General features: G+C 43.6%; 3 protein-coding genes across 3 annotated transcripts; 1 reads left to right on the forward strand and 2 right to left on the reverse strand.

Annotated features, from left to right (window-relative positions):
• Nucleotides 1-11,854: 11,854 nt before the first annotated feature.
• LOC308334946 (prostaglandin D2 receptor 2-like) lies at nucleotides 11,855-14,898 on the forward strand (the record flags this gene model as incomplete). The annotated part of the gene is made up of 2 exons (XM_080791843.1): nucleotides 11,855-12,133; nucleotides 13,648-14,898. The coding sequence occupies exon 2, from the start codon at nucleotides 13,744-13,746 to the stop codon at nucleotides 14,896-14,898; it is 1,155 nt and encodes a 384-aa protein (XP_080647969.1). The 5' UTR covers nucleotides 11,855-12,133; nucleotides 13,648-13,743.
• Nucleotides 14,899-16,775: 1,877 nt separating this feature from the next.
• Nucleotides 16,776-20,585, reverse strand: LOC308334908 (putative G-protein coupled receptor 132). Its single transcript, XM_080791805.1, has 3 exons — nucleotides 20,301-20,585; nucleotides 19,085-19,960; nucleotides 16,776-18,497 (listed from the first exon to the last, which is right to left on the reverse strand). Exons 2-3 carry the CDS (start codon nucleotides 19,663-19,665, stop codon nucleotides 18,035-18,037), a joined length of 1,044 nt encoding a protein of 347 aa, XP_080647931.1. The 5' UTR covers nucleotides 19,666-19,960; nucleotides 20,301-20,585; the 3' UTR covers nucleotides 16,776-18,034.
• Nucleotides 20,586-22,674: 2,089 nt separating this feature from the next.
• ugt5g1 (UDP glucuronosyltransferase 5 family, polypeptide G1) lies at nucleotides 22,675-25,053 on the reverse strand (the record flags this gene model as incomplete). Its single annotated transcript, XM_080792025.1, has 2 exons — nucleotides 24,971-25,053; nucleotides 22,675-24,298 (listed from the first exon to the last, which is right to left on the reverse strand). The coding sequence occupies exon 2, from the start codon at nucleotides 24,283-24,285 to the stop codon at nucleotides 22,675-22,677; it is 1,611 nt and encodes a 536-aa protein (XP_080648151.1). The 5' UTR covers nucleotides 24,286-24,298; nucleotides 24,971-25,053.
• Between the last annotated feature and the right edge of the window lie 54 nt (nucleotides 25,054-25,107).

Below are 25,107 nucleotides of genomic sequence, written 5' to 3' on the forward strand. Positions count from 1 at the left end.
CCATCATTCATTATATCATTTACAGTAAAACTGTAGAATCTGTCTATACGTTGTTTACGTGCTATTGAATACCATATTGTGCCATGAGAAACGGTTAGAATCAAATCATTCAGATTGAGATTGTAATAAATACATTACTAGTTGACGCTTGAAAATAAAACAAAAGGTTACTGCTGCTGAAGACTGAATGAATGCTGTAAAACAATAATTACAATATATGCTACAATAATTGTCTTACCTGCTGCAATGTTAAAATCCCAATGCAGGTCTGGGAAGGAAGTGCAATATAGAGTGCCGTTAAGTTTCTTCAACAAGGACTGGGATTTCTTCGGGTCTCTAACCATCATTTTTATAGAAAAAGTCAGCAAAGTATGTTAATGCAGGGGGAGGGGAGTGACATTTATAACAAGTGTGAGACTCACTTCTCAGCTGTCGAGTATAGGCCAGCTGTCGATTTGATCAACATCGCCACTCACTTGAGTTGGCACATGAGGGACAATCATAGAGAAACTTCTCTATATTTGGTCCTTTCCCTTTTCCCCACTACACCAGTTCTCTTCACCGAAAATAGCTGATATACTGTACAAGATCATAACACGTCCATCAAATAGGTTCATGTGATTAATTCACATAATTTATTTCCGACCTTGTGACACAAGCAGGCAACATTATATTGACTACAATGAAGAAATTATTAGATCCCCCTACAAAGTCATTCTTATCAATGACCGACACATGCACACTTTGCTTTTATCAATTTGGTACAAGAATCAAGACACTATGGTGGTAATCCAATTGACCTTTGTGTTAGTGGCATATTTTACAAATGTTTTATTGATTGAATATAGTAGTGACAATGTAAATGTAGAGCAGTATGTTACAAAGAGTGAAATGGATATCACAAAAGATTTTGTGTGAAGTGAGGGGCGCTCTTATCATCGTACATCATGACGTACATTCTCCATCAGTTTGTGTAAGACTAAAATCTGCACCAATAGCTGAATCAAAAAAAAGTCAGGGGCAATTTTTTCTATTGTGGTCCATGAAAACATTCACAACAAACAGTTCAACCAATTCATGTTGATAACTTGCATTTCCAATTTGGCCAATTGCGTTTCCAATTAATAACAGCCTAACTAGGGTTGGGATTCGGAACCGGGTCCATTTCAGACCCGGTTCCGACATTGCGGATCCGGAGCCGGTTCCATCGTTATTTTATTAACGGTTCCCCAACCGGTTCTCATCAGTCGTCATTTAGCTCCGCTGTGTCTGTGCATGCATGCATACAGAGCCAAGTTACTGGGGTGACGTCACATGAGTGAGTAGATTAATCTTGTGACTCGTGTATTGATTGTGTATTGATTTTGAGATGTTTCCTCAATGTTTGATTTTGAGATGTTTGATGTTTAGATGTTTTGATTGTGTATTGTGTATTGTGTATTGAGATTGTATTGTATTGTATTGTATTGTATTGTATTGTATTGTATTGTATTGTATTGTATTGTATTGTATTGTATTGTATATTGTGTATTGATTTTGAGATGTTTCCTCAATGTTTGATTTTGAGATGTTTCCTCTTCTTTGCAGGAAACTATGGCATCGCATTTATTGCACTTTGCGATGAGTGAGTGAGTGGGGCGGATACCACTGTTCTGTGCATTCAGCGAGCGGTCAACACCGCAGAGCGAGTGTGGTTAACAGAGAGGGAAATGACTCTAGGCTGAGCACGCAAAGTGCAATAAATGCAATGCCTATAGTTTCCTGCAAAGGTTGTTGCAACTTGCACCAGTTGCACGTCCACATTGAGGAAACATCTCAAAATCAATAGACACATCGTGTTTAAGAGCCTGCAGAAGGCCGAAAGCCGTGCCCCCACTCCCCGCGCAGTTCCACCACAGACGGCGGGGGACGAGGATGATGCAAGGCTGGTTCACTTTCCCCAGGCTAGTAACTTTAGAAAATAAAAACTACTAACTTCTACAGAGCTTTTTATTAGGCTTATTGTACAACTGTTGTTTGATTTGGCTCTAAATTAATTGCGCAACTGTTGATAGCCCAGCCTTTAGGTGCATATTTACCTCCATACATTGATTACTTTATAGTTTTATACAGTTTGCAGAAAAAAGCACAGGAACGTAGCCTACAGTTCAATAAAAACATTATATTAAATTCATCTGAACATTAAAGACACAACATTTGTCACCACAACAATTATCATTATTGCAATGTGTACTGTATATTTAATATACAGTACAAATTGCAACAATGATATTGTCGTGGTGGCTAGCTGGTGGTGGTGAAGTTTAAATAATACGCTACCTGGCGTATTGGGTACAGGGACAATGGTGGACTTCCTGAAATAGCGTTGCTTTTTTATGCCACAAAATATATATTATATTTGCATTTCTGTGACGTCATTCTTATATGACGTGGCACTGTGGGTATAACAGCTCCGTAGGTTGATGTGGACTTCATTCCACTTGTGGATTTACGAGTTGCCCTCAAGGAAGGATGAGCACCTTTAGTGGCAGGAGCAGCTGTGGGGAGCTAATTAAACCGAAAAATAAACAAACTCCACCATGCCCCTTGTTTGGAATTGGAAAACACCATTGCAGCCGTCACAGGCCTGCGATTCAGCCGAAGAACTATAGATGTCCTATGCTTGAATATCACGATTATAGGAAACGAGAAGATGATATGTGCTGCTGCCGCCATGAGAGGGATCCTTGGGCTGTGCCCAATCCGATTGAATGCAGCAGCCACTGGACCGGCGACCTGACCGCTAGTAATTGTGCCAAGATATTTACGCAGCCTCTCGGGAACATGACTCGGGTAAACCTTGGGATCAAACCAGCGACCAGAATATGTCACAAGTTTGATAAATATCTTCAGGCTTCGGATATTAGACAGGAGAGAGCTGCTCATGACGAGCAACACAGACGTAAACCAGTTGTACCAACTCTGATTAAAGTAGACGCTCCCACTGTTGTGCGTCCAGGGACCAGGCCTTCAAAGTCAGACATGTGTTTTCCCAATCTATATGGTCATCCCTTGCGGGGTACAAAGTCCAGCATAAGGTTTCCTCGGCTTAACCAATCTCTGTCTGCGGATATTATAGAGCTCAGACGAACCACACAACCTAACAAACCTATCTTCAACGACAAACGTCACATTTGTCATCTGACAAACATCAAGACCTATAATGTTACCTGCAGGGCTCCAGGCCCCCACTTTTCAGACAAGCAGGAAAAACCTTTTCCGCATTTAAGAGTCAGGGTGCAGAGTCAGGCTGAGTCAGTCACTGACTCTCGCATGACTTGGTCAAGCGAGGCCAGTGCATCTCATTGTGGTTCACGTAGTAGGCCAAGCCAGGTTGAGGAAGTGCTACTAGGTGAAGCCAGCTAAATCCATTCAGATGAAGGAGCAATTCACGGCCTCGTGCATGGTCCTCCAAAAGACCACGAGGTCAACCACAGATTTCTTCAACAGCCTACAAGTTCAATCACATTTACTGATCCTGAAATGGAGAAGATGCACTTACGAGGAAGTAAATAATATAATATATAAAACAAAACAAAAATGTGGGTTAGCGTGAATGTGGAACTAGTCCATATATATGTACTATTTTACTGCTCTGAACTGAAACATCAAAATGTCATCATTGCACATAACATGATAATATAATACTATACTTAATACCATACGACTTAATTGAAAAAGCCTTTACCGGCCATTTTGTATAATATCAACAACTGCAATAATATATTCATATAACCTCTAATTTGATTATATTGTTTACTATAAATTATTAAACTCAATGCTTTAAAAAAAGAAAACAAAGGACGATAAAGGTCCACACGCTCACTCTGGGAAAAACAGAGCCAATCCAAACAAACAAAAGGTAATACAATAATCTAATAATCTAATAATAATTATAATAATAATAATAATATAATCCACTAAACTGAGAAGTGAAAATAAATCTCACAGACTTGTCATTGTTTGATGATTCAAATCAATAATTATAAAAAAATATTACAACGTCAAGATGTTTAAATAATAAACAGTAGACTGTAGAAATCAGGCATACACATACACACGAACACGGGAGTGTGTACTGAACCGATAAGGAGCCAGGAGTGGATGAATGAAGGAATGGATGAATGAAGTCTCAGAGAAGGAACCAGGATGAATGTCTCAGAGAAGGAACCAGGATGATGATGCCTGGTCTGGAGCAGGCTAGTCGCACAGAATAAATTGGCACAGTAACTTGTATGCCACTGCTTTCATGAAATCGAATCAAAGCTATAAATTCAGCCAGGATAACTGTAAAACCCTGGCTTAATCCACTATCCGTCAATTGCTATCACACAAATCCCCACCTAAATAGCGACGCGAATCAACAATAGCAACGCTGTGCACTCTGTATGGACACTAATAACCTTGCGTGCATTGTGTGTCTTCTCTCACCCCCAACGCAAGTCAAAACGGACTCTGTTGAGGCCTTTACCGGAAGTAGAGTTCCAGAGACCTCGCTCTCGCCACCAAGAAGAACAAGGAGCTGATTGTCGATTATATAGTTAGCAGGGAAGAGAGCATGCCATACATTGACAACGTTGTTGTGGACGTACACATCTCCAAGGACATCACATGGGCCACACACCAGGCATGTGGTGCTCTGCTGCTAATTGATGACGTTTGTACAAGATACGGAGTTACTTTGACTTTATTATGCTCTATAGGAAGCTAGTGTTTATAGCATCTGTTTGTCCGGAGCTATTCTATTCTTTGTCAAATGTCTTATGCGCACTGCCAGTAGAGTACACCAAAGAGCCAATCTTACAGACTGCTTGACCAATCAGCAACTTGTCATGCATGCTGCCAAGTAGGCCAAGGAAGACACTATTTTCTAGTCCAACAATTAGGATTGGCCTTGATGTCACTGTTTCATGCATACTGTGCCTGTCACGTTTTCATCTGGTCGCCGAATGTCACCTACTTTGTCCAGGACATTTGCAATTTTGCACACAGGCCGCACACAGGCCGTTTCTCTATCCACTCTACATATGCATATGCAACTTGAAAAACTAATTGATCCCAGCTAGCCACCAACAAGATGACACAGGTCTGGCTACTAAAGGCTGTCAAAAAATGTGCAGTGCACTCATATCGTGTCAAGATGGCATGAGATAATACATAAAACCCATTTTACATCAAATCAAATCAAATTTATAAAGCACATTTAAAACAAATCTCGTTGAAGTGCTGTAGGCCTACAGAACATGCAACGATACAACTCAAAGGCAAAAACAAACAAAAATAAAATGCAAATAAACCATTATTAAAAACAACAAAAAATCAGTGGGATTAAAATGCTATAGTGAATAGTCTTGAGCCTGGACTTGAGTGTTGAGATAAATGGAACTAAACTCGGGCTCAGGGGTGACCATGTCTCTTCTACAGCAGAGGCAGCTGACCCGGAGGCAATAGGAGCTGTAGTTAAAAGGTCAGCAACGTAGGGGAGGACCTACTACCGTACTGGCAGCCAGTGGAGAGAGGTCAGGAGTCAGGACAGGGGTTAAATGGTCTCTCTTGCTGGTACCAGTGAGGAGCCATGACCGCTGCCATTTTGGACCAGTTGCAGGCGGGGTAATTAAGGATGACTTGCTAATTCCAGTGCGTAGGCCCTACGCACTGTAATTAGCAAGTCATCCTTAATTACCCTCGACATTAGAGCTTGGACCAGAGATAGCAGTGTTCCCGGCCTACGCCGCAGGGAACACTGCTCTCTCTGGTCCAAGCTCTAATGTCGATGCATTTAGAGCTATGTTACTGTTGACTTCCCGGGGCTCGCATAAATGCAGATCAGCCTCTCTTCTGTAGCGTAAATATAAAGAACGTTTTTTATATTTACGCTACAGACGAGAGGCTGGTCTGCATTTATGCGAGCCCCGGAAGTCAACGGTAACAAATGCAACGCCATTAGAGCTATGGACCAGAGCTAGGGAATTGCAGTAATTAAACAGGATGATATGAGGGCGTGGATCTCAAGCTCTTGGGCACAGATAAATCCTGGCTTGATTTTTGCAATGGGCACTTGTGGTAGCTTGGTTCTGTTTTGTTGTTTCTTTTTTTTTTTTTACCAAAAACAAGGTTCAGTTCACAGTATGCTCATATCATGGCAGGAAATAACCCACTTTACATATAAACACTTGACATCTTTAAACAGACTGGGAAGTTATTTATTTCCAGAATCAGAAATAGAAAAATACTATCTTGCTAACGCTTGTTTAGACAATTAAACAATTGTCAATATGCCACTGAAGCCTGAATGTGATCTTTTCAGATGAATTCACACTCTATTTCAGATAAATTCACACTGGTTGTTAAGACAGCTAACGTTGTCTGAACAACCAGCTCAGCCTCTAGGAAGCTACAACATAGAATACTAGTACTAGGCCTACTAATAAATATAATAAATAGAAATATATAAATAATGAAAAATTGTGTGCTGGCCAACCTAACAGCCTCAAACCTGACGTGTGCCCTGACCCGTGGCTGTGCAGTGCCCATCAATATGACATCTTAGCACTGATGTCACAGACTGGCCTCTCAGTATATGATACTATAGCTGCTCCGGAAAATGGATACGCACACAGAGAATACTGGGTTACGGCATGGCTTTGTAAGAGCTAATTTAGCCTAAAATCCTACAAATCAAATCATGTAAAGCTCAGAAAAATAGACTCAAGAGTCAGAACATATCCCACCATCCCGCCATCTCTCCATATTTGGGCAACACCTGTTAGAGATTCACATGGGAGCCACGCCATTATTAGATCCAGCCTCATCCTGTCTTGTAATATTTCACTTTAATACACACTTCCCTGTCCAACCCATGTCCGATCCTATTTCACCATACAGCTACTGATCCAGTACATCTGAATGGTACCATCTGTTTGTTCAATATGGAAACATGATCACCACCCAAGCAGCAGGGTCCATTGGGCCACATGGGCCGTGGCTCAGTCAGTTTAGCTGGCCCAGTCTAACTTCGAAGAGAGGGGGAGAAAAAAAAAGAAGAAAAACAACAAAATATAGCCTACTTTGGCAAAAAAACAAGAAAAACAACAAAAGATAGCCTACTTTGGCATGCATGCACTCTTGCAAATTTCTGTTTAGTATAGCAAACCACAGCATGCAAACTTCCTTTGTTTTAAATGGCACACACTTCCACTTCCACTTCGGGGATGTCCCTCGCGACCGCGATGCTAATTTGCCCAGTCAATCATTTGATCCACGCTACACGCCTGCTGCAGACTACTCTTCACTCTCCCAATTCAATAGACTATCGCCACTGTCGCCACATCAAATTGTTCATTGTCCATTAATCATTTTGACCCTATAAAAAAAAATATATATATTCAAAATATTGTGAGAATAGCAGATCTACAACCTACCAACATGTTGAGAGCTTGTAGATTGTAGACTTTTGCTATTTATAGAACAAATATAGGTTTTAAGTGCTTAATTGGTTTGGATCTCAATGTAATGTGGAAACGGTTTAATACTATCAAAGACACAGTATAGGCCAATAAAGGTGATCTGTTGTACTAGTGAAATGCATACATTATATCATTATATAATAGTATGTCGGAACTAAAGCCTGTATACCGGGTGCCAGAGGGAGCCTGGCACCCTCAGTTGCAAATTCTGCCCCCCTCAGTTTAAGTTTTATGTACAATTGTACAATTGCCCCCTCAGTCATTTCATCCTGGAGCCGAGCCCGATTGGATGCCATTGACAATGGCCAGTTTTGAGTGTTTGTGCAAACACAAACATTGAATGCCATTGACAATGAATGGCCAGTTTTGAGTGTTTGTTATCAAATCAAATCAAATCAACGTTTAAAAAAAGTGGGTCTTTACAAGAGATTTAAAAACACCCAGGGACTGGGCAGAGCGAATGGGAAGAGGCAGGGCATTCCAGTGTGGGACTGGCCACCTCTATAGTGACACATCTGGGCACAATCAAAAGCAGTTGGTCAGCTGACCTCAAGGGTCTGGCTGGAACGTATGGCTCAATGAGTTCGCAGAGGTAAGGGTAGGCAAGCCCATTTTGGGCTTTAAAAACAAACAATAATAATTCTAAAGCGAACTGGGAGCCAGTGTAAACACAAACATTGTGTAAACACAAACATTTGAAGACAAAAGTGAGGCCGAAATGAGATGCCCCTCACTTCACACAGGTGTGATTTTAAGCAAAAAAATGCAGTAATTAGCGCTCTGTGACGTCATTGCACAATATGACGTGGCACTATGGGTATAATACTGTGTGTAAACTGAGACGGAGTTCATTCGACATCTCAGCGGACCCTTTGAACCAGAAATAGAACATAACTGATAGCGCCTTTGGAGAAAGGCGCTCGATGAATGCAAGATTTTACCATTTGAAACAAGATGAGCAGCCGTCACAGGCCTGCGAGTCAGAACACCAAACCATGTCATCGGTTTGAGCGCCAACACCACGCGGCAGCAGAGGAGGGGATGTCGTACTGCTGTCGCGTTGATGAGAAGAAACGCTGGGCTCCGTCCAATCCGATTGAACGCAGCAGCCACTGGACTGGTGACTTGACTGCCAATGAATGTAGCAAGAATTTTAGAAAGCCTCTGGGGAATCCCACTCGAGAAAGCCTTGGTGGGATTCAACCAGAGGCCGAAATGTGTCCCAGGTTCGATAGATATCTTAAGTCGGAAGATGTTAGACAGAAGAGAGCCCATGTAGAGAAACAGAAACGTCAAGTAATTAAACCAATGGTGTTTGAAGTAAAGAATCCTAGCGGCCTTCTGTGTCCAGGAACACAACCATCCATGTCCAACGTGGATAACAATTGTTATCCCAATCAATATGGTCTTCGCATTAGGGGTCCAGTCGCAGCGAAACGCTATCCTCGTCATAATCACAAGCTCAGTGCAGACATCATAGAGCTCAAACGAACCTCACATCCCAACCAACCGATCTTCGAGAACCATCATACTTGTCATAAGTCCAACGTTGAGACCTATGATGTTTCCTGCAGGGGTCCGGGGATATCTGGAATAACTGTCAATTGTTACCAGACAAACTATGTAACCTACCCCGCCTACCCTTGCAGGGCTAGAGCTTTAGGGATGCCTCACCTGAGAGCGTGGCAACCCCCACAATACCGGAAGCAGGAGTTCCGCAACAATCCGCAACCGATGAATCAGTGCCAAGAAGACCAAGGAGCTGATCGCCGACAACAGGATCAAGGGGAGAAGAGACCACGCACACATCGCCGGCGTCGCAATGGAGAAGGCCAGTGACCTCGCGTTCACTTTACTCCAGCATACACATCTCTAAGGACACCACAGAACCCGCACAGCACGCTACGGTGACCAGGTCAAAACTGTTCATCTGTAGAAGAGCTTTTGCAGGACAATGTGGAACACGGGACACATTTGGCGGCGCATAAAGCTGGTCCGTGTCCAGTTTGCGGCTCATGTTAAAGAGCTTCAGGACAACTGGAATTTACCCATTGATATTTGACTCCCATTGGGAGTCAAATGTCACGTTGGCATGGCAGGCTGGCCACATGATGTCTGACATCGACATGGTAGCCATCGTTAGGCCCTATCTTGTTTTTGTATAAATTAATGGATTAACTGATTAACTGATGAATTTATGTTTATATTTTGATGTTGTTTTGTTTTGATATTTCACATTTTTGTCTCTTCTCCCTATTATCTACACTGACAGTATGTAACTTCAAATGGACATCTGTAAACATGTGATGTGATAAATGAACTTGAAGCTGAAGAAAAGGGCCCTTGCGGAGGCAGGGCCTTGATTTTTGTTTTATTTCGTTTTTCAAGTCTTTGTTTTTAGACAGAATTCAAGCAATGGGGATTTGGGGAGCCAGAGTCCTATTTTTATTTAATCGTTTTTTTTTCGTAAGTCCTTTTTTTGGGGGGGGGGGCATTGTTTAGGTTCCAGCAGCACATACATTTGTGTGGCATTTTAGTTTTTGAGGGCGCTATAGCCCCTCCAACGCCTGGCTTTGTGTGTGCCCCCGGTGATGTCATGTGGCAGCCAAGTCTATGGACTTTTTAGGTTTGCTTTTGTTTGTGCCCCTTGTGACAATGTTGTTCTGCAAAGCGGGACTTAATCGAGCTATTATACTCTTGTTAATTGCATGGGCTTCTTTCAAACTCAATTTGTGGGTGCATTATTAGCGTGTCTATCTGTGAGACAAAGGCCTCAGCTTATCCAGGCTTGCTTTAAATTGCCACACACAAATCATGACCATATATCAATTAATGCAGATGCACCTTTTAAAGACAGAAAATGGCATTTTGACTATTTTATTTCAGCATTGTGACATTTCCTAGTGGAACGGGGGCTTGGTGCAGCATGACAGGAATGCAATAACCTAATTAGAAATGAGAATACTTCAATCTATGCTTTAATAATTAAAGTTTAATTCAACATTACCTCTCTTGTGACACCAGTACGATGATCCTATACAATGGTGGCCGTAAGAGTAACTACAAAACGTAAATGCAGAAAGAGAAAGGAAAGGAATACACACACACACACACACACACACACACACACACACACACACACACACACACACACACACACACACACTAGTACAAAAGCATGTCTGTTCGCAGGGGCATTATGTGTGTATGACGGTTTCTTTGATTAAATGAGTCATCTGTCATAGCCTACTACAATTAGGCTATAATTAGGCTACACCTAGTGTAGAAAGAAAAGCCAGAGCGGGGGAAAAATGTTTGGTATTTTCAGCCTGTGGTACAAACCTGGGGAAGATCTCAGTAGACCATATAGGCCTACAGAATGTTTCAACAAAGTGTGACAAGTTACACGTTTCGTCACTTCTCTGCTTTGCTTGTTGTTGTGGTTTCTCTTCAACATCGTAGCCTAATGCCCACTAATGATTTATCATACAATTACAAACTGGTATAGCAGGTAATTTCAGTGTAAACTGGATAAATCAAAGAACAGCGTATTGGATGCTATTGCTATTGTAGGAGGCCAATGACACAGCAGTTATGTTTTTACTTTACATAGCCTACAGGAAACAAACAAAAAGCTATATATATAGGCTACCCAACCTGCATGCAAATGGAGTCTTTGCATGTCTTTGCATCAACATTTTGTTGCAGGCCTATATTTTGTGTCAGCTTAGCCAATGAGGCCTACTCCTTACAGGTGGTCATAGAGAAAGGAATTCTGAATAATAAATATGTAAAGAAAAAAAAGAGCTCAATAATAAATAAACCTGTTCAGGGTGATGAGGCCATGTGGGATGTCAGTAAAGGTTGTATTTCTCTATAATGACCACCTTCATTATCTCTTCAACACTATAGAAGACACTAGCCTTAACGGTATGGATTTATTTTTGTATAGACTCTGACAGTGACAGAATATAGCAAACAAGAATCAATACAAAAAGAAAAAACAATCAATCCATCCAGCAATGAGACCGCAGCAAGATACAAGTCACCTTGGGTGTGAACTGTGAAGTGAACCCAAAAGGAACAGCTGACATTTAAGCTCCCTCTGGTTTCGTTTCACAGCAGGTTTTCAAACTACTACTGCAAGAGAGATGCGGATAGTGGTAGGGCAGCTAGGCTACTCTTATTTGACAACATGCAATACTTACTCGCTCTGCTCTGCTTGTCAGACCTGCCAAAAAGCAGGTGAGCCGCGCTCAGGCTCAGCGCGTCAGATGATCCGTGAAGGAAGGAAGGAGGCGGAGGCATTGGAACGAGGATGTTGGCCAACGTGGTGCATTAGCGCGATTCATTCCAGATACTTTCCACTCGATGATTCTCCGTGATCTTCTGTTTTCTCTCCTGGTATAGAACACATTAGCCGATAAATCGTAGGTCTGACAAGAATATCCGTTTTTGTTTTGATCGTCGCTATTATTTGTAATATGCATTATGCAGGTGTGCTGTTGCGCGCCTTTACGCGTGCGCCCTTCTGCTGATGTTGTGTATAGTCATAACCAGCGCAACGAGTTGACAGAACTGATCAATGTTGGGTGGAAGTGATTGAATTCTGTTAACTGACAACCCAGGTAGGCCTAAAGTTTTATGATTTTCTTTGTGGTGCAATAACTAAATCTACAGTGCATTGGATATTGGTGCCTTATAATAGCTGAGTAAAACGTAGGATATTATATTATTGTATATTGTATTGTTAGCAATGTTATTATTGTAGCCATGCTTTTGGTGTTGTAGCTCAAGTTCAGCCCTATCCTTTATATAATATAAATTACACACCTCTTTCCACATTTAAAACTTACACACTACAATATTTAAGTTTGCTATATAAATGGTCTGTAGCCTATATCATAGCCTATACTTACTGTAGTGTATGCAGGCTATAGGGCGTATTGTGCCTAATTGGTACATGTTTGATTTCGTTCTGATATGCTATGGGCAGAGGATGTGAGAGAAGTGTGATGATCAGATAGTGGTGAATTGATGCTGCGGTCTCAGTCTCACAGACATCACTGTTGCACAAGTGCTGATGGCAGAAGGTTATCTTTTGAACCTCATGGGTTTCTCAGGTATAGTTTTAGTGACTGCTGAAGAAGGGAAATTGATAAATGCATTTTGAAACACTGCACATTTTTCAGAAAGTCAAATTACATTTTACAGTCACTGTTGTGTTGTTGTTATAACAAACATGCAACACTATGACATTTACTGTATTAGCCTACTAATGTACTGTGTGGCCTTCATTGCGCTATCAATAGACAAAGGCTACTGGAGTGAGTGACACCGTAATTACCACAGCACAAAATCTGTCTTTCATTTGTTACTGGGAAATATTAGCCCTTTAAGCTATACTCTTGGCATGGCTGAAAGGGGCTACAGCAGAATCACTGTGGCCATTAATTGTTTAACTCGTATTATTTTGTCTCACCTTATAGGAGTCGAAGCTGTATTTTGTATGTTGAAAACATGGTCATATTAAACCACAGGTGCTTTAAATGGTGCTGGACTATAGCGATTGAAAAGTCACCAAAATCAAAGAATAATTAGTGATGGAGACAATTAAATGTAGGTAGTAGACCTTCATGATTAATGCGGTCATATCCACTGTAAGTGATGGAAGTTTTATGACAAAAGCATTTTCTTGCACGCATGATTGGGGGCATTTTACTCACAATAACATTAGACAAGACAGCGTCTTGTTTTTAATATTTTGCTGCATTTACACGGGCAGATGCAAAGACAGTCTACCATTCATTGGAAGCCAGCGAAGCAAAAGCTACAAAGCTACAAAAACCTTGAGCTGGTTTCAACTTCAGATACAACGATACAAAGCTATACAAATACGCTGTGTAGCTTTGCATCTTTTTATGTTTGCATCTGCCCATGTGACGCAGCATTTTTTCAACCACTTGAACACTAGCTTCCCTATTGTGGGCAAAGATTGGTGAAACCTCTGAGGAAATAACAGAGCTCACAATGAGTTGCGTTGCAACATGGCTAGACCTATTCCCCCATAGGACAAAGCATAGTGGTTAACTTTAAAACTGAAATCTGCAGTGTGTCATTTCTCATATACTTTCTGCTGCAGATTTGATCACTCTGTGAGGCGGAAATCTAAGCTATACAAGTATACAGTATACAGACCACCGGGTTCAAGGGCTTCGGGGCAGTTCCTCCCATCAAGATGAGCACACATAGCAGCCCAGTCTACTGCCCCCTCATCCAGCGGATGGCCAATGTCAGCGGGGGTGTGTCCAATTCCACGGCCACGGCCAGTGCCCTGGGCTTGTTCATGGTGTCCCTCCATGGCATCATCTCCTCCTTGGGAATCCTGGAGAACCTCCTCATCCTGGCGGTGGTGGGTTTCCGCATACGCCGCACGGTCATCAGCGTTTGGATCCTCAACCTGGCCGCCTCGGACCTGCTGGCCACTGCCGCCCTGCCGTTCTTCACCCTCTACATGGCCCTTGGAAACACCTGGACACTGGGCACCACCTTCTGCAGGCTGCACTCCTCCGTCTTCTTCCTCAACATGTTTGTCAGCGCCTTCATACTGGCGGCCATCTCTTTGGACCGCTGCCTGGTGGTGCTGAAGCCCGTCTGGGCCCAGAACCGCAGGAATGTGCAGCTGGTGGGGAAAGTGTGCGGGCTGCTCTGGGCCATGGCTCTGCTCTGCACCGTGCCTTTCTACCTGTTCCGTGACACCATCCCGCAGCGCAACGGCAAAGTCCAGTGTTACTACAACTACGCTCGCTTCCTGCCGCACGGTGAGGACCTGGCGTCTGTGTGTGAAGCTCGTGAAGAGGCCCTGGCCTTCATGAAGATGTTAGTAGCCTTCCTCGGGCCTCTGCTGGTCATCATCTCTAGCTACGTCGTCGTGTCTACCAGGTTGGCGCGCCGAGGCTCACGGCGGCCTTTGCGTTTCTTCCGCCTGGTCTCGGCCGTGGTAATAAGCTTCGTGGTGTGCTGGCTTCCGTATCACCTCTTCAGCATCATGGAAGTGGTCGCCCCCGACGGGTCTTCCGCACAGGTGCTTGCGTCGCGCGCCCTGCCCACCGCGGCGAGCCTCTCCTTCCTGAACAGCGTTCTCAACCCGATCCTGTATGTGTTCAGCTGCCCAGACCTGTGCAGTAAGATCAGGCACTCCCTGAGCGCCGTGATGGAGACCGTGATGGCCGAGGACCTGGTGGACCTGGCTCGAAGGCGAAGCACAGCCCGAAGCTCGTCAATTGTCAACAACACCGAAGTCCTGCTGGTGAGGGGGAATCACTCGTTACGCAGACCTAGTCAGAGTCCAGAAGAATATAAGGGGGAGGATCCTCAAATTCAAAACTCATAAAAGTGGTGTGATATAAAAAAAAAAGGGAAAGTTTTATATTCTGTTATCAATCATTGATATTATATAGACCATATGGTGGCCATTTTGCACTTGAGTCATAGGCCTACTTGAAGATGGAATGCAGTGATTTTTGTACTTTTTCTGTTTTGTATGTGTCTATGGAGTTAACACCAGGTGTGGTTAGAATATTGAAATATGTCTTCCATGTGTATTTTTGGTTTCTCAAATGGCCCAATTGAGGCCCAGGTCAAAAGGCACTCCATCTCTAATGTGCCACAGGAGGTGGCATTTCTTCCCAACCCATGAGCGCAAAATGGCCGCTGTGTGTTTGTTCAGTAATAATGGGTCCCCCCTTCTCTCATATAACACATGGAGAGAGAACTCAGAAAGATAAGTTATCAGCTTCAATTTTAGTGTTGCAGTTCACATTTTCTCAGCAATTTTGTATTTGTTAGTTTGTCTAGGTTCTCTCCAATGATTGGATAAGATTGGTATCCCAATTTGAAAATGTATTTTATGTTTACTATAGAGGTGGGGAGCCTTTTAACCAAAACAAAACAAAAATCACTTGCATTACCACTTGAGTGAAATTACATCCGCAATGTTTACGTGTCTGTGATGACCACAGAATAGGCTGAAGAGGTCAGTATTATGTACAGAATCTGCCCAGCTAAGCTGAGCTTTAATAGCATGTTGCTTTTAGATTTGGAACGAGGGATTTTATGAGATGAACTGATAAAATGACTATGGAAAACAATCTGCAATGGTCTCTTATCTTGGACAGGTGTTGTTCACGTCAAACGAGCCATACAATAATTCATTCAGTGCAGGAACAGCATGTGCATCAACCAAAAACCACAGAAACCTGTATGGCATGAAATGCCGTTTCTCAGCAGAAGTGAGCAAAGTTGGCCAACACAAAAACGTCCTTCTGCTGACACGTTGCAATGATTTCCTCCTCTGTGCGTGCAGTTACAGAAAACATTATGTATTGTGCAGGTCCTTGATGTCAAACATTGCATATATATTGTCCATGACCTCCATGTCCAGGTACTTTTGTACCACATGAACCGTAGCGTCCTAAAGCCTGGGCATGTCACAATAGACAAACATCTGGCTAAAATTGCCTAACATTCAGCAAAAATAGCAGATCAGATGTGTCATGATCAGCTTGTAGATCTGCTATTTTTGTCGCAGAGATTTGGTGTTTGGTGATTTTGATGACCAAGTATCATTCTGATTCTTTGTTGGCCAGAGGTGGGTGGTAATTATTCAGAGATTAAAACATGGACCCAGTCAATAGAGGGTATATGCACGTGACATCATCATCATACAAGGAAGTTATGCGTGAACGCCTATACAGAGTGTCAAAAAAACTACCTTCTGGCCTTGACAGCCCATACATCCAAATCTGACGACGCTAAGCGGCGTTAAACTCACTTTGCCACTCGATTTGCCCCTTATGCATGTGCATACCCTATAGCCAGGTCAATGAAATATATATAGGGTTAAAGTGGTTAAACACGTAAAGTGCCAATTTCACTGTTTGCCCCAGCTTCACTGGACTGAATGACATTTTTTTTCTTATGTTGTAAAAAAAAATATATATATATATACTGTTGGCAGCTTTTTTTTAAATCTAAAAACCAAACAAACCTCGCTGATGGTTGGTAGTAGAGCTGGGAAATATATCAATTTACCAGTAATATTGATATTGTGATACGAGATCCGGGCGCAACGCACACTTGCGACCAGCAGCAATACGTTTAGTTTGATTGATGTATGTTATATGTGTTTCAAGCCTTATGATCTGCTGTAAAACCATTTGCCCTTCGAGGACATGACTATAATAAAAGGAACCTTGAACCTTGATTTATCGTCTGGGACTTTTATGGAGAACAATGGAGAATATTATGATACTGTATCGCTTGTAAGGTTAGGTGAATGATCCTGGCTAATAAACAGATTCTGATTGTGATTAAATATATTTTCCTGGTCTTAAAAGCTGTATTACAGTCACGTGATAGAATGATCTCAACTGTTCTTTCAGTGAAATAAATGCCTCTTGAATGTTTACCCGTTTGGTCTTCATCTTCATGTCCAAATTACTAATGATCTTTTCTAAAAATGTACGTGTAGTACGTGTATTAAACACAGGAGCCTATCTTCTTTTTACCACCAATCGTGAGGCAGCTTGATGTACAAATACACCCCCTGGATATAATGCTAGTATGTCACATTATGAACAAGTACAACCCCTGGACATGATGCTAGTATGTCACATATATACACATACACTCCCATGGACGTGATGCTGATAGTCTTTGGTATGACTCTGTGTATATGTTAGGATTTACCTCTATCTGTTTGACCTACTGTACTTTCATCTGTTTAAACATACTGATAATGCGATGACGGTGACGTGACCTGACCATGCACCTTAATGTCGATCTGCATAATCATACTTGAATGTGATGCCATGGTCACTGGACGGTCACTGCATAGTCAGAATGCTTACACAGATGAGAGTGAATCAGTACTGTATACTGGTCAAACAGATAATCGTGATCTGAAGTATTAAAGTTCTTGAAACGATGTTTAATTACTGGCTTTAGTTGATGTACAGACATGCATTATGTGACAATTAAACAAGTTTAAATGTTACGTCGTAAACGTCAAACTGAAAAAGAACCTCCATGTTCTAAAAACAATGGGGATGAAGTGTCTTGTAAAGTGTCTTCAGAGTTCAGACAACTTGTACATTTGAATCGAATTGAAAGCAACGTTCCAAAAAGCACATTTTGAACAAGAACATAAGTAAATATGCTACACATAAAATGGACATCTAGGCCTACCTCTATCTTAAAGCGTAGAACTATCACAGCCAGCCACGCACAGAAGATTGCAGCCACGAAACAGGTGTATTGATTGTTGTTGATTGCAAAATGCATGTTTTGTTGCGTATGCTGTACATAAACATTACCACTGGGTGGCACAATTACATCTTTTTTTGCTGTATCAAGCAGGCAGCGTCTGTTACATAAATTAACCACTTTAACTTTCAACCTGACTTCCTATTTATTTTATATGCGAAAATGTTCAAAAACGTTCAAAAATAGAACACGACAACGTATAATTACATCCTTATGCTCTCTGTCTCCGTCTGTGTCACAATGTTCCTCTCCGCGCCGTCACTGTTGTTGTGGCACGGGCGAGCTCTGGGGTTCAGCATGAACTGTTTGGCCTTGGGAGCACGGCCGTGCCCATGTCCCACGCAGCAGGGCAGGGACCGACGCAGCTCCAGGCGAGCGTCGGGACAGAGGAAGATGTAGAACAGCGGGTCCAGCAGCGTGTTGAGGCTGGTCAGGCCGTAACACAGGCGATAGACAAGGAAGATGGAACGTTCCAGTTCACACTGTGTGTCTGGGTCTGTGTGCAGCAAGGACACAAACCTGTAACCCCCCACCAAGTGGTAGGGCCCGAAGACCACGATGAAGTTGAAGGTGATGACGACCAGGATGCCCACGATTTTGTAACGCTCGTGGTCAGAGACGGACGGCGATCGTTGGAGCGTCACCCCAATGCGTGCTGAGGTGTAGCTGTGGAGGGAGAAAGATGCTGCATGAGACCATGGGGAGGTCAGTTAACTTGCTGTCCGGAAGCATCAATCAATGCTTCATTTTTACAGCATGCTGATTTATATAGGGTCACATTTGCATCTGTCCTAATTTAGGCCCCAAATATAAACAAATAATACAATAATTATATATTTTTAAGCACAAAAAACACATTAATAAAAGCATCCATAATTTTGATAATCATTTTCCTTTTGATCTAATAATCTTCCCTTGGTGGTTCCAAATTGGAGTAATGTGTAAAGTGCTAGTTGGAAGTTGGACATAAAAGCAAGATGAGTTTGAAAAGAAGACCCACACAAGCAACAAATAAATGCTATGCTATGAAAATGTACCGGTAACTAACATCCAAGATTCAAACCACGTCTCCTGAGTAGTACGGGACACTAATGCCAAACAATCAGCAGGGAAACCTATTGGCCAGCTAGGGGAGATATAGTATTAGGCCAGGCTGGCTGAGCTACTCTGCTACATTCAGCCTCAGTCAGAATAGAGTAGAATAAAATAGAATCAACTAGATTGATAGATTATCTATTCTAGATTGCTCTTACCCCAATATCCCACAAGGTAGCAGGAACCCCAGGGCCACGCTGGCGATCTTAAAGTGTGCGAATCTGGGCGTGACCGGGTAGTGCTCCAGACACCACAGCCTCTCGGAGTCAAACACGGAGGGCAGCAGACCGCCCAGGCAGAACAGGAAGGTCAGCGTCCAGACCGCCACTCCGGACGCGGCGGCAACCCGCACGGTCCTCACCCCGCGGCTGCTGAGCGGGTACACGATGGCCAGGCAGCGGTCCAGCGCTATGAGGCACAGGAACATCACGCTGGCGTAAACGTTTACGTAGAACACGTACCCCACCAGCTCGCATGCGGCCCGGCCGTAGGGCCAGCGGTGGCCCCCTTGGAGGTAGAGGATCCACAGAGGCAGCGTGAGCAGCTGGAGGAGGTCCGACAGCAGCAGGTTGAGGATGTACACCAGCTGGCAGCCGCCCCCGCCCGAGCGGCCCAGGTGGTACAGTCCCCACAGCGACAGCAGGTTGCTGGGGAGACCCAGGGAGAAGCTCAGGCTGTAGATGTAGGTCAGACCAACCGTGTCCGTGTCCAGAGGGAGGTCGCAGCTGTCATTGGACATGTCTCTGGCGGGGACGTGTCTCTGGGTGGTGCTGGTGCATGTGTCAGAGGTGACAACCTCACATGGGAAACCAGATGTGATTTACTTTATAGTTCCACCTGAACGGATAGACAACAAATGTTTCCCAAGCAGACAGGAAAATAAATTTATCTACCGAAAGGTGACAGTTGGGTTTATCCACTTATATGATTGGTCCATTGTCATGCCATTGCTGTGTAAAATTAAGGTTGTAAATCGCTTATCGCTTGTGAAGTGTCCGTCGAGTGACTCGGGTCTTCAACGTTTCCATTCTTGCCTGCAAAGCACAGAACAGAGAATGAACCTGGTTAGACCTAGACACGAAGGCCCTTGAAAAGGACCGTTTTTGTGTCACAGTATCAGATTGTAAACAGGTGCATAAAAATGAAAACAAGGTCACCATTCTAACCACATTCTCTGGGCAGAACATTTGGCTGAAATAGCTAATCTACAAGCTCACACCTTGTAGAGATTTGCAGAGATTTGGTGTAGAGGGGTAAAAAAAAGAAACAGACCAAGGATAGAGCCCTGGGGTACCACGGTCAAGTAAGAATATAGAGTTTAAGCGGTTAAAGGCTTTCACACCATGCTCAATCACATGAACTCTGCTCACTCACCTCTCATGACTATGAAAATGAGAAAAGGGACCGTTCCCAAACGCTGCTCTCTCTCCGCACACTGCCGCCTGACGACCTGCTGCCGGTGTATTTGGGAGCACAAGAGTCTCGAACCAGGCCTTGTCTACTGTGTGATCGTTTCCTCCACAGGAAACCCACTTCTTCGGTTTTAAAGGCAACATCCTGAGGCAGGAGAACGCCTTTCTCCACCAGAACAAAAAAGAAAAACAACAACACACACACACACATGCATACGATCACACGCACTCTTTCTCTCCCGCTCTCTCACCCTTTATGTCAGACTTTTCCCTCCCCCTCAGGAACAGGACAGGGCTATTCAGAAGGGCGTCAGGAGGATCTGGTGATGGATGTGTGAATAATACCAGTGCAGACCGTTTTGGCATTATACATTTCAACAAACCGCATAACGCATTTCGATTACACGGGTTACAGCCTATATAGGACAGTCTTTCCGCCTGTCACACTTTGCTTTGTCAGGCAGCAGAAACCAGAAAATGTCCAAAACGGTTTACTTTTTAGGAAACGGAAATGTGTTCCATGGATATAATGTAGTTATTTTGTCATAAGCTTTTGTTAATGCGTTTCATATAGTGATAAAACCCACAGACTTTCACTTTCAACCTATTTTGGACCTCTCATTAATTGAGTAATCTTTCAAGAATAGTAACAAATATTATACCGGTATCCAAAAATAGCAAAGAATAATGACAAATAGCAAGAATAGAATTCTCAACAATTTCATGTATACCCAAAGTATAAACAGGGTTAAAAGTGGTTAAAATGGTGTTGATGCTATATGTTAACACATTTTAATGGGGACTCCCTGGAAACTCCTCAAGGACAACTGGAGGTCCCCAGAACTCACTTAGATAACCACTGGGTTAGAGCAGAGGAAGTTCATTCAGTAGCGTACTGAAACTGTAACTGTAACTTGATCGATTAGATTTGAGGAAATGTTGGGGGCCTCATATGGACAGTCTCTGCCAACAGAGAACTCGACACAACTTGGCACAATGCACATGCAGACATTTCTTCTTTGTTGATCCCTGGGCGTAAATTCAGGTGACATAGTGATGTCATAGTGACGGCAGTAAGATTGAAACAAAGGAACACCGAACACGACTAAGAGTTAAGAGCCAATATGAAATAAAAACAAATATACAATACGATTAGATTTGAGTCTCAATAAACAGTCTATCAACAACCAGTATGAATTCACAGTTTATGGATTTTGTTTTTACGTCTGGATGAATATATGAATGGATACTGTGTATATACTGACTATCAACAGTGAATTTGAATAGAATGCATATTATGTGTACATCAACAGTGAGTGAGTATCTGGGTAATATGTACAGTTTATCAACAGTGAATATGTCAATGCATAGGCCTACAGTATACTAAGAACAGACTATACAGTAGTATGAGTTAATATTTAGTAAGTCTCTCACTCAACAGTTATCCTTAACAGAAATCTGGCATGATTCTGTAGTATACGACCTATAGTTGTCCACGTGTAAAGGCACCCGATTTGAACTAGTGTCAGTAATCCCACAGAACAGACAGAGAAAGTCTTAGGGCCGATTCATACTCCTGTTTCGGCGCTGTAGTGCCGAAATGATTTCGGCTCGTCAGAAAATTTCAGTAGCACCGAAGAGCCGACTTTAGGACGGTACCCGCCCCTCCGTACCTCAAATGACGTCAAATTGTAGGCTCTACAGCGCCGAACCGACTTTTATTCGGCTCTAAAATAGGAGTATGAATCGACCCTTACGCTCTCATAAGTCTAAAGTTTTGTGAGATCAAGTAACCAAGAAAATCTGTCTCTGCAGATGTTGCATTTTTTTCAGCAATTTACCCACGGTGAACTTGGCTGTGGTGCAGGGGAGGAAAATGTTGCACAATTGAAATTGTTTGAGGAAGAATGGGAATGTTGAGACAATGGGTACTAGGCAGTATTTTTACAACATGGTTTCAAAGGGAGGAGGGTCTAATCACTTGTTGCATGTTTCCTTTCAAATGTCACCAGTCTGCTATTTGATGGATGATTCAAGGTGAAAGTTGTACCCCGAGGGAGAATTAAATAACGAATAGCATTTCTATACATTTTAAAAGGACAGTACCTCAGTACTGTCCTTTTAAAATGTATAGAAATGCTAATTTTACATGTGAACATGTAGACTGTGTTCTGCATACTGTAGAGTCTACAGTATGCAGAACACAGTCTACATGTTCACATGGAAAATTATACTAATAGTCATTTTATTCACATATCCATCTACATTTATTTACACGTTTCAAATAGAACCCATGACGATTTCAAGACTAAAAAAGCCTACTAATCTATAATACGTTATTCTACTTTTATTTTCCTCCAGGACCCCCGGCAGCAGAGCAGTCTGCAGGCAGACACTGATGCCCAGAAAGAGGCCCCACTGACGACCAGGAGCAGCACAGCTACATCTAGGCTATGGTAGGTGTACCAGGGTAGATCAAAGCTTGCTGAGCGCAGGTGGGCCGCTCCTTTGTTCCTGATGACATACTCGATCCAGAAGGTGGCAGTGTCCATAGGGGACATAGGTCGGTCACGGTGCAGCCGGGACAGTGCCTGCATATTTTGTCGGTAGGAAGGCTTCTCCAGGATGTCCTTTAGGGCCTCCAAGAAGTTGTCCGTGGTTAGAGAGGTGGCCTCCGCTACGCGCGCTGCGCCGCGCACCTGCAGCCGCAGGACGTTGTCAAACTGGTCGAACAGCAGCGGGACCCCGAGGACAGGGACGCCGTGGTAAATGGCTTCGTACAGGCCGTTGGTGCCTCCGTGGGCGACGAAGGCGCGAGTCTTGGGGTGTCCCAGGAGGTCGTTCTGGGGCAGCCAGTCCAGCAGCAAGGTGTTGTTTCCCAGGGAGGAGGGCCTGCTGCCCAGATACCTCCACACCACCTTCTGAGGGAGCTGAGCGAAGGCTGCAGCGATGGACTCTGTCATCTCCCAAGGCAGAGCCGACACCAGAGTCCCAAGAGACATCACCACCACTCCCTGATCCCCGGAACTCTGCATGAACGCCTCGAGCTCGGCAGGGAGGGGCAGGGCCTCCTTGCACTGGAAGCCCCCGATGTAGACCATGTTGGGCATCGTGGGCCGGGGGAACTCAAAGACAAAGTCCACTCTCATCAGCCACACGTCGGCCGAGCGCTGCATGGAGAGCAGGTCTGCTCCAGGGGGGAAATGTCGCTGGAGCAAGTCCCTGTAGAAAGGCAGGATGACCAGATTGTCCTGCAACATGCTGGCTGCATACCTTAGGACGTTCTCCGTCCTCTGCAGGAAGTTCATCTTGTCGCTGAACAGAGAGTTGTACATCGGCACATAGGAAGGTGGAGACGGGGCCACTGCCATGTGAGCCTCTGCAGCATTGAGCCATCGGACGTTGTACACCAGCGGCACTCGGAGGTATTGCGCGAGCAAGACCCCTACGGGGAACGTGGGGTCAGTCAGCAGCAGGTCGAAGCCGGACTCCTTCAGCGTCGCCGTCAGGGACGAATCCTCCAAGACGGCGGCGATCAAGCGAAGAGCCGCGCCGTGGAACATCCGCAGCATGGCCGCCACGTCCCTCTGCTGCTCGACGAAGCGCCAGAGCGGCGACATCTCGTGCAGCTCCAGCGACCGCTGCATGAGCTCGGCGTAGAAGTCGCGTCCGACGTCCCCGCCGGCGGGGGCGTCCGGAGTCGTGACCGTGACGGAGGCGTAGACCGGAGAGTTCTCGCGGATGTACCAGCTCTTGGCAGAGCGCAGCACCGTGAGGCTGTGGCCTCTGGCGTGCAGCTCCCGGAGGATCAGCTCCATGTTGATCCAGTGGCTGTAGTCTTCGGGACACACTAGGATCTTTCCTCCGTGGCAGCCGCTGGCCAGGAGCGTGAACAGCAGGCCGATAAGGGGACTGAGTGAGAGCGTTGTTGCTCCACAAACAAGCATCCTTTCGAAGAAGCTGGAATTCACATGGGGGGGGCAAGTTTTGTTTTATTCTCTCATGGCTGGGCTCTCCTCCAGCAGATATAGAGGCCATGCTTATAAATATGTACACTAGAATAGAATACGTTGCCATTATACCACAGTGTAATAAAATTAAAAATAGGAATAGCTTTCAATTAGGTTAAAATTCTGTTAAAAACACAGTATACAGTATATTCACACATTAGTAATAAACTAGGGAAAGGTAATAGTAAACGTTTTCCCATGGACCACTAGTAGTCTGTGGACGACACAGTGGGATGCACAGACATGGGATGCATGACAAGTGGTCCCCAGGTTGATTCTTAGTCAGGGTGGTGATCCCTGGTTTACAATCAGTTGAAAACCCCTGCTTTATACACTAACACAAATGTCAGTGCGAGCTGACAATAAAGTACTATATCATCCATTTTAAAGTTATGCTCTGTATTTACAGTATATTTTGTTAAGTATTTTATATTAATGATATTTATGGTAAAGAAAAGATCCATGCTCTGTCACTTTTAGAATTTGTGAAAGAATTATTACATTGATAGTAGACTATACATTTCTATGAAAATGTCTGTTAAACATTCATCTTAAAGACTTAAGACATGCAGGCAAATACTCTGTAGGTGTAAAGTGAGAAACAGAAAAAAAAGAAACTTACAGCAAGAGTTGAGTAACTTGAGTTCCAATGCTTGTCTTCTGCCTGTTTCCCACAGACCAGGAGTGCGTACAATTATCCTTCCGTTATGTCCTGCCCACTGTGTCATTGAACATCGAGCAAAAGTAATGACAATCTCC

The sequence above is a fragment of the Protomyctophum bolini genome (genome assembly GCF_963924005.1).
Source record: "Protomyctophum bolini genome assembly, chromosome: 20".
Lineage (NCBI taxonomy): Eukaryota > Metazoa > Chordata > Actinopteri > Myctophiformes > Myctophidae > Protomyctophum > Protomyctophum bolini.